Source organism: Macaca nemestrina, chromosome 11, assembly GCF_043159975.1.
Source record: "Macaca nemestrina isolate mMacNem1 chromosome 11, mMacNem.hap1, whole genome shotgun sequence".
Classification (NCBI taxonomy): domain Eukaryota; kingdom Metazoa; phylum Chordata; class Mammalia; order Primates; family Cercopithecidae; genus Macaca; species Macaca nemestrina.
Genome location: NC_092135.1, coordinates 69,791,867 through 69,808,740, shown reverse-complemented (window position 1 = coordinate 69,808,740; position 16,874 = coordinate 69,791,867). Strand labels below are relative to the sequence as shown.

Genomic DNA, 16,874 nt, shown 5'->3' with positions numbered 1-16,874 from the left:
TTTTTTTGTTATTTTTAGTAGAGACGGGGTTTTGCCATGTTGGCCAGGCTGGTCTCGAACTTCTGACCTCAGGTGAATAACCCGCCTTGGCCTCCGAAAGTGCTGGAATTACAGGTGTGAGCCACCGCGCTTGACCAAGAAATCTTCATTCTTAAAAAGGAAAGTGATGGGGGGGAATATGATTCATGGAGATGATCTATCCCAGAATTGTGTTTATTTTGTTCTCAAACATTTTTATTAACCACTGCTTTGTACCTTACCTTGCACTAATTGCTAGGGATACACAGATATTTATCTTTTTCTTCAATTCCTACATTGAGCATCTACCATGCTGTAGAATCTACGTGAGTTCACATTCTATTGCAATATTTTTAAACTGTAAATTTGGCTCACTAAAGGGTCATGCATATCAATTTAGTGTGTTGAAACCAAAATTAGGAATAAAGAAATATACTGTGGAATAGTAAATATCAGAGTGTGTTGCATGTTTTAAGGTTCAGTACTGCTGTGTGAAATTTTTATTTTGGTATGTACTGGAGTCGTAAAAAAAAAAGATTTTTTTTTTTTTTAATATATAGGTGTGGGTTAGTAAAGTAGTTTGAAAGCCACCAGTGGAAATGATAATAAGAAAAGAGGTAATTATAACAGTGTAATTAGGCCAGGTGCGGTGGCTCACGCCTGTAATCCCAGCACTTTGGGAGGCCGAGGTGGGTGGATCACCTGAGGTCAGGAGTTCAAGACCAGCCTGACCAACATGGAGAAACCCTGTCTCTACTAAAAATACAAAATTACCTGGGTGTGGTGGCACATGCCTATAATCTCAGCTAGTTGGGAGGCTGAGGCAGGAGAATCGCTTGAACCTGGGAGGCAGAGGTTGCAGTGAGCCAAGATGGTGCCATTGCACTCCAGCCTAGGCAACAAGAGCAAAACTCCATCTCAAAAAACAACAACAACAAAGTGTGATAAATACTATGCATAGGATACAGTTAGTGCCCAGAGGGAGGCTACCCTAAATGGGAAAAGGGGGCTAGGAATTGTTTTCTGGAGGAGGAGCTTCTTTTATTTATTTATTTTATTTTTTTCTTTTTGAGACGAGTCTTGCTGTGTCGCCCAGGCTCATTTTTGTATTTTTTTTTTTTTTTTTTTCGGTCAAGCTGTTCTTTATTTCACGGAGAAGCCGGGGGAGGCGGCTCAGTCTTTCTTGGCAGCAGCTTTCCTCATAGCGGCCAATACGTTGCTCAGCTCCTCCCGCTTCCTCTTGGCGCGGATGTGCGTCCCCACCCTTTTCTTGATAAACTTGAGGGCGCGTTTGTCCTTGGAGACCTTCAGTAACTCCATGGCGCGCCGCTCGTACGGGGCAAAGCCACACACCTCCCGAATCATGTCCCGCACGAACTTGGTGTGTTTCGTCAGACGCCCGCGGCGGCGGCGGCTGTGCCTGGGCTTGCTCACGTTCTTGGTCACCTTGTGGCCCTTGTTGAGGCCCACGGCCATAGGGTAGCGTAGAGCCATGGCTACTGCTCTCCCGTGGCGGCCCTGGCGGAAGGGCTGGCGGCGAGCGGAACTCTGGGATATCTCTGTATTTTTTTTTTGAGATGGGGTTTCACCGTGTTAGCCAGGATGGTCTCGATCTCCTGACCTAGTGATCCTCCCACCTCGGCCTCCCAAAGTGCTGGGATTACAGGCATGAGCCACCACACCCGGCCTGGAGGAGGAGCGTCTTAAGCTGTATCTCAATTGGAGTAGATGTAGAGTAAAATATTCCTAGCAAAGGAAATAGCACAAAAGCTTCACATTCTTATGACTAAAGGAACAAGTACAGGAGTAGTAAGATATAAGTAAGAAGAAGGGGCCAGATTAGGAAACCCCCACTCTTCACCATACAGAAGGGTTTGGATTTTTTTTTTTTCTTGAGACTGAGTTTCACTCTTGTTGCCAGGCTGGAGTGCAATGGCGCGATCTCAGCTCACCACAAACTCCACCTCCTAGGTTCAAGCAATTCAAGCCCCCCAAGTAGCTGGGATTACAGGCATGCACCACCATGCCCGACTAATTTTGTATTTTTAGTATAGACAGGGTTTCTCCATATTGGTCAGGCTGGTCGTGAACTCTCGACCTCAGGTGATCCGCCCGCTTCGGCCTCCCAAAGTTTTAGGATTACAGGCGTGAGCCACCGTGCCCGGCCAAGTTTGGATTTTATATTGAAGTCAGTAGAGAGCCAGTGAAGGATGGGCAAGTGACAAAATTAAATTTCTATTTTAGATCAAACACTTGGTAGCACTGTGGAGAATGGATTTGAGGGTAGTGACAGGAGGCAGAAAATGGAGAACTGGAAACAGAGAGGAATTAGAAGGCACAATAAAGGCTATTATAATTAAAAGAAGAGTTTGTTTGTTTGTTTGTTTGTTTGTTTTTTTGAGACAGTCTTGCTGTGTCACCTAGGCTGGAATGCACTGGCACGATCTCAGCTCACTAAAACATCCGCCTCCCGGGTTCAAGCAATTCTCCTGCCTCAGCCTCCCAAGTAGCTGGGATTACAGGTGCCTGCCACCACACCCAACTAATTTTTTGTATTTTTAGTAGAGAAGGGGTTTCACCATGTTGCCCAGGCTGGTTTTGAATCCTGAGCTTAGGCAATCCACCCGCCTTGGCCTCCCAAAGTGCTGGGATTACATGCATGAGCCACCATGCCTGGCCAAGAGAAGAGATTTTAAAAGTACTGAAGGGAATGGAAAATGCGGGACTGGGTGGCTATTTGAATGTGAGGAACAAGGGAGAGTCTGATACTCAGCTTTCTGACTCAAGCAACAAGGGCAATAGTAATGTCCTTCACTTAGGAAAGATAAGGGGACTAATTGGCTATTGGTAGAGAAACTGGCTAGGAATGATCAATAAACCATTTAATTAATACCTACATGATTAACAGCAGGCATTGAGATAAGTGTTAGGACTGAGGGTATGAATGAAGGAAGAAGGGTACAATAATAAGACCTGGAAGGAATGCAGAAAAATGCTGAATTAAAGAAGTGGTGAGTTATTGTTTCCATGAAACCTTTTGTTTACCATCCAGCTTAAATTGATTTTTTTCTTTGTCTAAACCTCTCTCGCATAAATTTACCACACAATTAAGAATCCTCATATGTGCATTGTTACTTAATCATTTTAGATGATTATGTTCCCTTCATATTTCCTGCTTACAGATATCAATAATAAGAAGGCACATATAGTGTCTTGGAGATAGAGTAGAACTTCATAGCCATATAGAATTCCATATGACGAAGCATCCCACTCTCCCTGCAATGTTCTTTTTTTTTTTTTTTTTGAGACGGAGTCTCGCTCTATCGCCCAGGCAGGAGTGCAGTGGCCAGATCTCAGCTCACTGCAAGCTCCGCCTCCCGGGTTCACACCATTCTCCTGCCTCAGCCTCCCGAGTAGCTGGGACTACAGGCGCCTGCCGCCTCGCCTGGCTAGTTTTTTGTATTTTTTAGTAGAGATGAGGTTTCACCGGGTTAGCCAGGATGGTCTCGATCTCCTGACCTCGTGATCCGCCCGTCTCGGCCTCCCCCTGCAATGTTCTTTAGTATGTTTAAGACAAAGAAGGATTTGTCTCATCTACTGAGCAGTTGCTTCTCCGTGGTCCATGCTCCTCATTACCATTCTGTTAGGTCTTGGCTTACACTCACTTAGGTGCTGTTATCCATGTAGAACGCTGAGCCTACTGTTTTTAATGAGATGATGTTGCTGCTACTGCCACATGGATCTCAGTGAAGGGGTTAGCACTTCACCGAGGAAGGTTATACTTCCTATTACTGTGATTTTTCTTCCATGCCATCAACACAACACTTGTTCACAGATAGTGTTTTATTGAAGGGTTGGGGATGATTAGAGGAATTATAACTGTTGACTCCCTATTTTATTTCCTATCCTCACCCCAAACCATCCAGGCAAGCCCATTCACTCAGGGTGACAGAAGAGCAAAGTAACAGGAGAGTGAGCAAATAGCAACTGTTTCTTCTTCTTTTCAAGCAGTGATAGCAAGGCATAGTACAGGCAAGACTATGTAGATCAGTTACTCCATGATGTATTGTCTATATTGGCTTGACTAGAGTCAAGAATTCCATAATTCTACCCACTTCTCTCCTCGACTTGTCTCTCTTCACAAGATCTGTTTCTCCTTAAGGTCTAGCTGTTTCATACTGTTTCTCCAAAACTTTCTAGCTTAAACTTCCCAATTATCCTTCTGATTCATACGATTTGATACTGATCAATATTACATTACTTCTCTAACATAATTCTTCAGGAGAAGTTTCTTCCTGGGCATATCCCAACTCCTAGCTTACTTGCCTTGTGGTCTGTAGACTTCTCTTCCTTAATGAGTACAAACCTGTCCTCCCCTTTTTAGAAACCTCCTACTCAAAAGAGTTGGTGTCATCCTATGATTAGTTCTCCTTCCCCCAACAGGGCAATCCAAGGACACAATGACCAATTGCAGGATCTTCCTCACCTAAGTCTGAGTTTCTCGGTCTAGAATTACATCCCGGTTGCATTTCAGTAGAGGAGTGCCAAGTTAGGCTTTAGATTCCAAGTCTGGTTCTTTCCAAAGTACCTGTCAGTATGTTATGCAAATATACTTTCACATTCTTTTTCTAGTTTTCCTGTGGATAACTATTAGACCGAACACACATATACACCCAAACGTGCGTGATTCCAAGGACATATAATTAGTTCTGATGTTAAGGAAAACATTTTATTTCTTGATGCTATATAGATATAAATATAAAATTAATTTTTTTATTTTTTTATTTTTTTTGGAGACAGAGTCTCGCTCTGTCGCCCAGGCTGGAGTGCAGTAGCACAATCTCGGCTCACTGCAACCTCTGCCTTGTGGGTTCAAGCAATTCTCCTTTCTCGGCCTCCTGAGTAGCTGGGATTATAGGTGGGCACCACCACGCCTGGCTAATTTTTATATTTTTAATAGAGATGAGATTTCACCATGTTGGCCAGGCTGGTCTCGAACTCCTGGATTCAAGTGATCTGCCCGCCTTGGCCTCCCAAAGTGCTGGGATTATAGGCATGAGCCACTATGCCCAGCCTTCTCAATGCAATATAATTTTCACAGATTCCCCTCCCCATAAAAGAAGTATATTATTTGTCAAGCAATTTCAGTTCTTTCTCCTCCTCCCCAACAATGCAGAGGCCTATTAGTGGTTAAGAAATAAGTCCCAGTACAATTTCTGACCAAACAACAGAATTACATACATGGATAGCCATCTTTAGAAACACAAAGACCAACACAAATTTTCCCTGACCTTTTATTATGAAAATTTTAGAACATTTAGAAAAGTTGCAAGAATTTTTTTCAGTGAACTCCTGTATACACTGCCACAGTTAGAAATCATATTCCTATTCATCCACTTCTCTATCCATCCGTAAATCTTTCTTATTTCTTTAATGCATTTCAAAGTAAATTTAAAATACTAGTATTCTCTCCCCTAAATATATCATGGGCTAGAGTTCAATATTTGCTCAACTTGTTTTTCCTTTTGAAGGAAATTTACACACATTTGTAATTAAATGTACAAACCTTATGTTTACATTCACTAAGTTCTGAAAAATGCATACACCTGTTATCTAAGCCCCTAGGCAAGGCATATACTACTATTATCACTTCACATAGTTCCCTTATTCCTCTTTCTAGTCAGTTACTCTCTGGCAATCATGGCTCAAATTTTTTTTCACCAGTGATTTATTTTGCTGGTTCTAGAACTTTGTATAAACGGAATCATATGGTATATGCTCTTTTGTACTACATGAGTCTATGCAAGGCTTCTTTCACTTAGCATGATACTTTTGAGACTTGTCCATGTTGTTGTGTGTATCATCAGTTTACTCCATTTTATTTCTCAATAGTATTCCATTCTCCAAATATACCATAGTTTATCTAGTCTTCTATTGATGGACACCTGGGTTATTTCCAGTTTTGGGCTTATTTCCAGTTTTGGGCTATTATGAATAAAGTGGCTGTGAACATTCTTGTACAGGTCTTTTAATAGACATATATTTTCATTTCTCTTTGGTAAATATTGGGAGATAGAATTGCTTGGTCATAGGTAGGTGTATGTTTAGTTTTACAAGAACCTGCTAGACTTTTTCTCAAAATAATTATACCAGTTTACACGCCTACTATAGTGAATAAGCACTCTGGTTGCTCCATATCCTTGCCAGCATCTGGTGTTTTCAGTCCTTAATTTTAGCTATTCTAGTAGATGTGTAGTAGTACCTTCTCACTGTGATTTAATTTGCATTTCCCTGCTGACTAGTGATGTTGTACACTTTTTCATGTGTGATTGACCATTTGTATATCTTATTTTGTAAAGTTCTTTTCCAGTCTTTTGCCAATTTTTAGAACTAGGTTGTTTTATCATTGATATCATTGAGATTTAGGATATATCCTGGATATTAGTCCTTTATTGTGTATATGTTTTGCTAATATTTTCTCCCAGTTAATACCTTGCCTATTCATTTTCTTTTTTTTTTTTTTTTTTTTTGAGATGGAGTCTCACGCTGTTGCCCAGGCTGGAGTGCAGTGGCGCGATCTCAGCTCACTGCAAGCTCCGCCTCCCGGGTTCCCGCCATTCTCCTGCCTCAGCCTCCTGAGTAGCTGGGACTACAGGCGCCCGCCACCGCGCCCGGCTAATTTTTTGTATTTTTAGTAGAGACGGGGTTTCACTGTGGTCTCGATCTCCTGACCTTGTGATCCGCCCGCCTCGGCCTCCCAAAGTGCTGGGATTACAGGCTTGAGCCACCGCGCCCGGCCATTCATTTTCTTAATGCTATATTTTGAGGAAAAGACATTTAGCCGGGCACGGTGGCTCAAGCCTGTAATCCCAGCACTTTGGGAGGCTGAGACGGGTGGATCACAAGGTCAGGAGATCGAGACCATCCTGGCTAACACGGTGAAACCCCGTCTCTACTAAAAAATACAAAAAACTAGCCGGGCGAGGTGGCGGGCACCTGTGGTCCCAGCTACTCCGGAGGCTGAGGCAGGAGAATGGCATAAACCCGGGAGGCGGAGCTTGCAGTGAGCTGAGATCCGGCCACTGCACTCCAGCCTGGGCGACAGAGCCAGACTCAGTCTCAAAAAAAAAAAAAGAAAAGACATTTTTACCTTTAGTGAAATCTAATTTATCAATTTCTTAATTTATCGTTATTGCTTTTTAGGTTTTGATTAAGAAAACTTTACCTACCTCCAAGTTACAAAGATAGATCTCTCTATTCTATAAATATGTATATATATAAAATATATATGTTATATACGTTATATGTATGTATATTTTAGAGAGACAGGGTCTCACTGTGTTGCCCAGGCTGGAGTGCAGTGGCTGTTCACAGCCATGATTATCACTACAGCCTTGAACTCCTGGCCTCAAGTGATCCTCCTGCCTCAGCCTCCTGAGTAGCTAGGACTCCAAGCACATGTCATGGCACCTAGCCACAAAGATACTCTTTTATGTTTCCCACTAAAACCTTTGTTTTTAAAGCTGTTGGGGGCGGCTTTATGACTTCAGCTTTTGCATTTAGGTCTATGATTCATCTCAAATCAAATTTAGTATATGGTGTGAGGTAGGGATTTAGGTTCATTAATTTTCCCACACTGATATCTAGTTATTCTAGCATCATTTGTTGAAAAGATTCCTTGCCCCCACTGAATTGCTTTGGCAACTTTGTTAGAAATCAAATGACTTTGGCCAGGCAAGATGACTCACACCTGTAATCCCAGCACTTTGGGAGGCCAAGGCAGGAGGACTGCTTGAACCTAGGAGTTCAAGAACAGCCTGGGTAACATAGTGAGACGCTTTCTCTACAAAAATTAAAAATTTAGCTGGGTATGGTGGTGCATGCCTATAATCCTAGCTACTCAGGAGGCTTAAGTCTGAGGATTGCTTGAACCTAGGAGGTTGGGGCTGCAGTGAGCCATGATCATGCCACTGTACTCCAGCCTGGGTGACAGAGTGAGACCCTGTCTTAAAAAAAACAGAAAAGAAAGAAAAGAAAAATCAAAGAGAGAGAGAGAGAGAGAGAGAAAAAGAAAAGAAAGAGAAACAAAAAAGAAAGAAAGAAAAAAGAAAAAGAAAGAAAGAAAGGTCCAATGACTTTATAATTTTGGATCTATTTCTGGGCTCTCTATTCTGTTCCATTGATCTGTTTATCAATTCGTATGCCAGCCAGCAGCACTACACTGTAGCAATTTCTTAAGCTTTAGAGTAAGTCTTGAAGCCAGGTAGTCTAAGTCCTCCAACTTTGTTCCTTCTCAAATTTGTTTTGGCTATTTTGGGACCTTTGCTTTTCTCCCACACAAGTTTTAAAGTGACACTTTATTCTTTACTTTGGATCAGGTCCAAAGTATTCTTCTTCACTGACCTCTAAGTAGGAGGGAAACAAAAATCATCCAAATAAATCCACAGGGGTAGAGTAGGGGTGGGTAGCTGAGGGACCCGGCAGGATGTTTATTCTCCCAGTTATATATTTCTGATTGGAGTGAGAATATGTGGCAAGCCACACAGTCTTTACTCCCTCATTACCTAAAGCTGCCTTGGGCACTGGCACAGGACAACAGGTTTCAATATAATTCATTTCACATTATTCATTAAAAAATGAATAGTAAGCCAGGTGCTGTGGCTCATGCCTGCAATCCCAGCACTTTGGGAGGCCGAGTTGGGCAGATCACCTGAGGTCGGGAGTTCGAGACCAGCCTGACCAACATGGAGAAACCCCATCTCTACTAAAAATACAAAATTAGCCAGGCATGGTGGCACATGCCCGTAATCCCAGCTACTCGGGAGGCTGAGGCAGGAGAATCGCTTGAACTCAGGAGGTGGAAGTTGCGGTGAGCCAAGATCATGCCATTGCACTCCAGCCTGGGCAACAAGAGTGAAACTACATCTCAAAAAAAAAAAAAAAAAAAAAAAAAAAAAAAAAGAATGGTAGCACTTGCCTCGGTAAAATATTCTCTCTACTTTGGGAATTATGCTATTTCTCTTATGTTTCCTGTAGCTGCAACACAAGTTTTTTTGTTTTTTGTTTTTTGAGACAGAGTCTTGCTCTGTCGCTCAGGCTGTAGTGTAGTGGTGTGATCTCGGCTCACTGCAACCTCTGCCTCCTGGGTTCAAGTGATTCTTCTTCTTCTTCTTTTTTTTTTTTTTTTCAGAGAACAGAGTCTCGCTCTGTTGCCCAGGCTGGAGTGCAGTGGCACTATCTCAGCTCATTTCAACCTCCACCTCCCGGGTGCTAGCAATTCTCCTGCCTCAGCCTCCCAAGTGGCTGGGACTACAGGGGCACACCGCCACGCCTGGCTAACTTTTTTGTATTTTAGTAGAGACAGGGTTTCACTGTGTTGCCCAGGCTGGTCTTGAACTCCTGAGCTCAGGCAATCCACCTGCCTTGGCCTCCCAAAGTGCTAGGATTACAGGTGTGAGCCACCGTGCCTGGCCTCAAGAGAGTCTTCTGTCTCAGCCTCCTGAGTAGCTGGGACTACAGGTGCTCGCAACCACACCTGGCTAATTTTTGTATTTTTGTAGAGACAGGGTTTCAGCATATTGGACAGACTGGTTTCCAACTCCTGACCTTGTGATCCGCCTGCCTTGGCCTCCCAAAGTGCTGGGATTACAGGTGTGAGCCACTGTACCTGGCCGCAACACGTTTTATACAAACGCAAGGCACTCAATAAATGTCTATTAACTAAAATTTGGCTCCTTTTAAATCATGAAATTAGAATGTTTGAAGAAGCATTAAAGCTCATCTAGTTCAATCCTCCATCTGATTATACAGTGTCCTACTAAATACCAGGTTATACATAATAAGTATAGTGATAGTGTATTCACAGCCGTATATGTTTAGAGCAGCTCATTCCATGAATTCCTTCCAAAATTCATTGAAAAGAAAACTGTTTGTTATTGCTTCACCAAGGGAATAAAGAAGGCTGTGGTCCAAAAATAAGATCACCATCATCTCCACCGCATAATTTATAGGATTTAGAGTCAGAGTATGAGGAAGACAGTTCAGGAAAAGACATAACAGCAGGAGTACAACTATTTCTTCTGATTTTTGATACCCCTTTCTTCCATTTCCACCAAAACGAGAATTTATTTCAATGACAGCAAATGTTCATATAGGGAGAATAGTTGTACAGTATAGAGAAGCCCTAAAGTGTGTCATTTATAGTGTCTAATTATAAGTGGCTTGGGCGAAACCCCATAGCTACTAAAAATACAAAATTAGCCGGGCATGGTGGTGTGCACCTGTAATCCCAGCTACTTTGGAGGCTAAGGCAGGAGAATCGCTTGAAGCCAGGAGGTAGAGGTTGCAGTGAGCCAAGATAGCGCCACTGCACTCCAGTCTGGGCCACAGAGCAAGACTCCATCTCAAAAAATTAAAAATGAAAACACACATAGGGTCGGGCGCGGTGGCTCACGCCTGTAATCCCAGCACTTTGGGGAGCCGAGGTGAGCGGATCATCAGAGGTCAGGAGTTTGAGACCAACCTGGCCAACATAGTGAAACCCTGTCTCTACTAAAAATACAAAAAATTAACTGGGCATCGTGGCGGGTGCCTGTAATCCCAGCTACTTGGGAAGCCAAGGCAGGAGAATCTCTTGAACCTGGGAGGTGGACGTTGCAGTGAGTCAAGATGGCGCCACTACACTCCAGCCTGGGCGACAGAGCGAGACTCACACACAGACATACACACAGACACACATACACATGATACACATGTGATTGGGATTGTGGAGAAACATTGACCATCTGTAAGCCCCTAGAGGGTGGGGGCTATAAGTTATTTGCATTATTTACAGGCAGGACCATGTCAGGCATATAATGGATACCCACACAAGTTTGAATCAATATGTAGTCTAATACAGTCATATTGGCAAGACTCGGGTTTAGAAACATTGTTTTGGTTCCAGATAGAGTTACTACTTCTACTTCTTAGGTAGGGCTAGAAATCCAATGGAGAATTACTTTCTGTTCATATATGGACAAGCGATTCATTGCCAGCCCTGTCAAAGACAAATGGAGTTTTTTCTCATTGTACACAGGATTTGGGTGATTAGGAAAGTGGAGTGAGTCTACTAATAAACCGTTATAATAGGACGCAAAGCAAAAATAAATTCAGCGTATTCATCCCATGCCAATTTAGGAGCATATGTCTCAAGTTATGTTTACTTAAGTTTTTCCTAGGGTGAGTGGTTCCCAATCTTTTTTTGTCGGTATTTGCCATCAGCTGTCATTAATTCATTGTTATTAATGGGAAGTGCTCTTTGATCCGTGGAAATCTTGCCCAATATAGGCCCCAAATGTTCCTTAAAGCCTTGGGGAAAACGACTTTGGCTGGTCGGTGCCCAAAGCCACACCCACTAAGAGGCCTTAGGAAACCCGGGGCTTTCCTGGCGGCGACCTAGCTCTGGCAACCACGCGGCGCGTCAGGATCCCACGGGTCGCGCTTGTCCTCCCCGTGGGAGGCGCGTCCCCCTCCTCCGCCCGGCCGGCCGGCGGGCCCGGGGCCAGCTGCCTTTCTGACCTGGGCGCCGGGCCTCTCTCCGCACGCGGCGCGTCCCGAGTTCATTTGCATAGGGACGCGCGCGGCGACGGCGAGAGGGAGGGCGGGCGCGGCCGGGGAGGCGGCGCGCGCGCGCCCTGACAGCTCGGCCCTGCTCGCTCACTCGCTCGTCCCCGGCTTCCGAGCACAGCATGGCGGTCAAGGTGACTCCAACTCTCTGCTGCTGCTTTTATTGCATAAGAGACATTCTGAGCGCCCTGCCTGCAGCCCCCAACTGCTTCCCATTTCATTCATTGCCTAGGTCTTAGATAGCTTGTCCTGGGGCTCCGGCTCGCTGCGGGGAGAGCTGTGCGGGGCTTGGACCGGAGGAGGGGATGCCCGGCTGGGGGAGGGGAAGGAGGAGGGATTGTGAGTTGAAGGGGCTCGTACGGTAACACTGGTCAGTGAAGGAAGAGTAATGTCCTGTCCTAGGTGCATGGGATTGTGAGCCCGGAGTTGGAGGGCATCAGAAAGGGCGTGGGAGGAAGTGGGAAATAAAGCTGGGGATAGCCAGGGTATCAGTGAATTGCGGTGGGGGAGGGAGCAAGTATTGAATAATTTGGGGCCTCAAGGCCGAGGGCAATGGTTGGCTTTTGCGTTGCAGATTGCAGGCTATCGAAAGTATTTGTATTTGTAGCAGCTCTTATATTTTAGGTTGGATGGGGAGAGGGACGCGGAGATAATTACATGTTGGGTTTGCTTTTCATGGAGAAAGGCTGCTAGGCCAAGTGATTAATTTGGGTGATTTAACTTTCCTGTTGATCCACTCTTGTTAGCTTCTTGATTTGAAGGTGGGTGGTTACAACTGTGTTGCTAGTAGATGTGGAGTAAAGTAAAAGATCCTCATTGCCTTCCCTTTCCAGTCCGGAGGAAGCACTGTCCGGTAGATTTGCTGTATCTTAGGCTATTCACACCTGTTTTTCTGCCCTATAGTCATAGTTATCCAGTTTGACAGTTCTTATCAGCAATTAGGGCTTTTAGTTTGTTTTAAACTAAATGATAAAAGATAGGAGCATTGATTGTTAGCCATGTGAACTCTAATCTGAAGAGATTGTGTGGTCTCTGGTGAAGCATTAACTGGCTTTTTTTTTTTTTTTTTTTTTTTTTTTTTTTGCTTTTTTGCTTACAGGTGCAGACAACTAAGCGAGGGGATCCTCATGAGTTAAGAAACATATTTCTACAGGTAAATTGGCTTGCAGAGTGTGCCTTTCATTGCAAAAACAAAAAACATACATGTCCTTAGTCCTAGTCATGCCTTAACTTTGAGGAATGTTCAGTTTTCATGTATTCTTTCAAACATGACCGGACAGTATAGCTTATACTTCTCTTATTAAGTTTTGATTAAAGGCCTTCTTTTAATTAAGGGTTGGTAAAAGGTTTTCCTCAAGTTACTGCTTTTTTTTTTTTTTTTACATGACTTAAGATATGTATTAAAAAAATAATTTCCAGCTTAAGCACAGAGACCAAGATAAAATTTCAAAATGTATTGGCACTCTTGTATGGTTAATAGTTATGATAACTAAAATTCTCTTCCTTGAAAGTTGCATGTTTACGAAGTTCTCCTGCTTATGAGCTATCCTTCACGTAATTTGACAGATAAGAATATTATGGCTATTCTTAATTTGTGTGTCTTACTTATATTGTATCCTTAAGCCTTTGGGGATTTTGTTACAAAATGTTACCTCTTAAGATTCTTGCAATGGTCTACCTTAACTTCTAAGCTTTTAGGATCAGTGACTTGGCTGTAGACTTAAAAAGAAAAGAAAAAAAAAAAAAGGTTGGTTTAGTTTTTTGTTTTGCTTGCTTTTCTTAAATTTCTAAAGTTTCCTATGCTGGAAGTTGTACTTAAGAAGTAAATGTAAAGGGAGGCAAGCTAAGGTGTTTCACCAAATACTGCGTTTCTCTCTGAAATCTTTTGAGAACTTTCTATTCTGGACGTGGGTTCTTACGAAGACACATTGACCTTGGGCAGGTCCCTGCTGGGTATTATTTTCCTCTGTGAAATGAGAGGTGATCTCCAAGGTTCCTTCCCATTCCAAAAGTCTATGAGTCTATATTAGGAATAGATTCTAACATATGCTGATGAGCCTGGAATAGATGACGTTTTCGAGACATGTGGTTTGCTTAAGCTATTGTTGGGGAAGACGCTGCATAGTTGACCATACGTATGTGTAGTTTATGAAAAATAATTTGTGAAAATAGGAATCTTAAAGGTTATAAAATCTGATACGGGAAGCATTTTTTTCCAGAACAGAAGTAATTATAATGACAGAAATGGTCCATTTATGATTTGAAGACTTTATTCCTCGCAGGCATTCTTGAAAATAGCCAAAAATATATCAGTATTCACCATACCATGTGATTATACTCAATTGTTTTGTGAAGAGTTCTTGTGATATAATTTTATGTTCTAGACTAAGTAGATATGGAAGAAATCAGTTGAAATGCTGTATGATGTAGTGAAAAGAATACTGTCTAGGTATCTGAGTACTGCCTAGGAATACGGAGTTAATTCCCAGCCCTGCATTTATCTGGCTGTTGTACCCTTAGGCTAATCATCTGGCCTTCCGGAGTTTCAGCTTCTCATATGGGACTCAGTGGTACATAAGGGAATGGGAATTGAGGTCTTTCTAGCTTTAAAAATTCTATGGGAAAAAAACGTACTGTGATTCTGTATGGATTTGTTTTTTGTTTTTGAGTGGGGGTAGAGATGGGTTAGAGGTATGAGGAGAATGGCCAGGACTGTCCCTAGCTCTTTAACAACTTTTAAAAAATTTTTTGACGTGGAGTCTTGCTCTGTCACCCAGGTTGGAATGCAGTGGCGTGATCTCGGCTCACTGCAACTTCCACCTCCGGGGTTCAAGCAATTCTCTTGCCTCAGCCTCCCTAGTAGCTGGGACTATAGGCATGTGCCACCACACGCGGCTAATTTTTTGTATTTTTAGTAGGGACGGGATTTCACCGTGTTAGGCAGGGTGGTCTTGATCTCCTGACCTCGTGATGCACCTGCCTTGGCCTCCCAAAGTCCTGGGATTATAGGTGTGAGCCACCGCGCCCGACCCTGTGTGTGTTTTCATTTTTAATTTTTTGAGATGGCGCCCAGGCTGGAGTGCAGTGGCACAATCTTGGCTCACTGCAACCTCTGCCGCTTCTTTGACAACTTTTAAATCTTAGCTTTTCATTTACTGTTTTACATATTATTACCTTTTTACACATTATTTTGATGATGCCTTTATTTTTATATTGAAAATTTGTGGAATTCGTAACTGCTTATTTAGCACTAAGTATGAAACATTGACCCAAGCATTATTTATAGATAAGAGAGCAATAGAATGTAAATACTCACCTTCAGAAAGGTCTAAAACAGTAAGAAAGATAACAATATAGGCTAAGTGCAGTGGCTCACACCTGTAATCTCAGCACTTTGGGAGGCCAAGGCCAGAGGATCACTTGAACCCAGGAGTTCAAGACCAACGTGAGCAATATAGTGAGACCTCATCTCTGCAAAAAATTTTAAAAATTGGCACCAAGCCTGGTGGCATCCACCTGTGGTCCCAGCTACTCAGGTGGCTGAGGTAGGAGGATTGCTTGATTCTGGGAAGTGGAGTTTGCAGTAAGCCAAGATCATACCACTGCACTCCAGCCTGGGCAACAGAGCAAGACCTTGTTTCTCTCTCTCTCTCTCCTGTGCTCTCTCTCTCTCTCTCTCTCTCTCTCTCACACACACACACACACACACACACACACACACACACACACACGATACAGTATTGCTAGTTGGATCAATTTGAGGATAGTTACCAAGTAAAAGATGTTTATTCCTGGCTTGAATACTTCAAACTGGAGTTGTTTGAAGCTTTGCAGTACTGTTTAGAAACAGTTTTATAGATGCATATAGTTGATTAATATTTTAGCTATAATAGAAGACAAAAATACATGCCAACCATGTATTTCTTTAGCACTTAACATATTTACCCAACCAATATTTAAAAAGGGTTATTTGCTGTGTACCATGCACTTTTATTCAATACAATACTGTGGGGAAAAGAAAGATATCAGACTGTTACTGTGTCTATATAGAAAGAAGTAGACATAAGAGACTCCATTTTGTTCTGTATTTGAGATGCTATTAATCTGTGACCCTACCCCCAACCTTGTCCTTGCAAGAGACGTGTGCTGTGGTGACTCAAGGTTTAACGGATTTGGGGCTGTGCAGGATGTGCTTTGTTAAACAAGTGCCTGAAGGCAGTATGCTTGTGAAAAGTCATCACCATTCTCTTAATCTCAAGTACCCAGGGACACAAAGGTCGCAGGGACCTCTGCCTAGGAAAGCTAGGTATTGTCCAAGGTTTCCTCCCATGTGATAGTCTGAAATATGGCCTCGTGGGAAGGGAAAGACCTGAGCGTCCCCCAGCCTGACACGCGTGAAGGGTCTGTGCTGAGGAGGACTAGTATAAGAGGAAAGAAGGCCTCTTGGCAGTTGAGATAGAGAAAAGCATCTGTCTCCTGCCCATCCCTGGGCAATGGAACATCTTGGTGTAAAACCCGATTGTATGTTCTGTTTACTGAGAAAGGAGAAAACCACCTTAGGGCAAAAGGTGGGATTTGCTAGCGCAATGCTGCTCTTTATGCACTAAAAAGGTTTATGGAGATGTTTACATATGCATATCAAGGCACAGCACTTTTCCTTAAACTTATGTCACAGAGATCTTTATTCATCTGTCTTACTGCTAACCTTCTCCCTATAATGATCTTATTATCCTGTCACTTCCCTTTTTGGGAACTCAGAGACGGTGCTGGCGTGGGTCCTCTGTATGCTGAGCGCCGGTCCCCTGGGCCCACTTTTTCTTTCTCTATACTTTGTCTCTGTGTCTCATTTCTTTTCTCAAGCCTCTCATTCCACCTAACAAGAAACGCCCACAGGTGTGGAGGGGCAGGCCACCCCTTCAAATACTGTTCAGTAGCAGACACCAAGTCAAATATCAAGAGAGAGAATAGAGCCAAGACCTAAATGCTGATGGACAAGTGATTGGACTAGCTGCTCTCTGAGGCCCATTCCATCTCCAATGGCCTGTGGTTGAGGGAATCAAGAATAGTGAAGGCAAAAGACTAACCTGTGGTAGAGCAATCAGTTTGGCTTCCTACATCATAGTGGCTGTGTAATAATATTGACAATGGCTAACATTTATTGATCATTTAGAGTGTGCTTGAGATTGGCCTAGTGCTTTAAGGATACTTTAGTTTTCATAACAACTTTATGAAGCAGGTTTAATATCCTT

At 43.0% G+C, this 16,874-nt stretch overlaps 2 protein-coding genes across 5 annotated transcripts in view; one reads left to right on the top strand and one right to left on the bottom strand.

Moving 5' to 3' along the window:
* The window catches only part of LOC105483242 (solute carrier family 25 member 12), a 227,773-nt gene that overhangs the window by 101,062 nt on the left and 109,837 nt on the right, over window positions 1–16,874 (top strand). For 3 of the 4 annotated variants that reach the window (XM_071072930.1, XM_071072929.1, XM_071072932.1), the window contains exon 2: window positions 12,725–12,778. In XM_071072930.1, coding sequence (XP_070929031.1) covers window positions 12,725–12,778 — 54 coding nt within the window. Of the gene's footprint in view, window positions 1–11,666; window positions 11,760–12,724; window positions 12,779–16,874 lie in introns of those variants that run through there. The other variant, XM_071072931.1, reaches the window with a different exon arrangement.
* Window positions 1,128–1,571, bottom strand: LOC139356980 (large ribosomal subunit protein eL36-like). Its single transcript, XM_071072466.1, has one exon. The coding sequence runs from the start codon at window positions 1,510–1,512 to the stop codon at window positions 1,192–1,194; it is 321 nt and encodes a 106-aa protein (XP_070928567.1). The 5' UTR covers window positions 1,513–1,571; the 3' UTR covers window positions 1,128–1,191.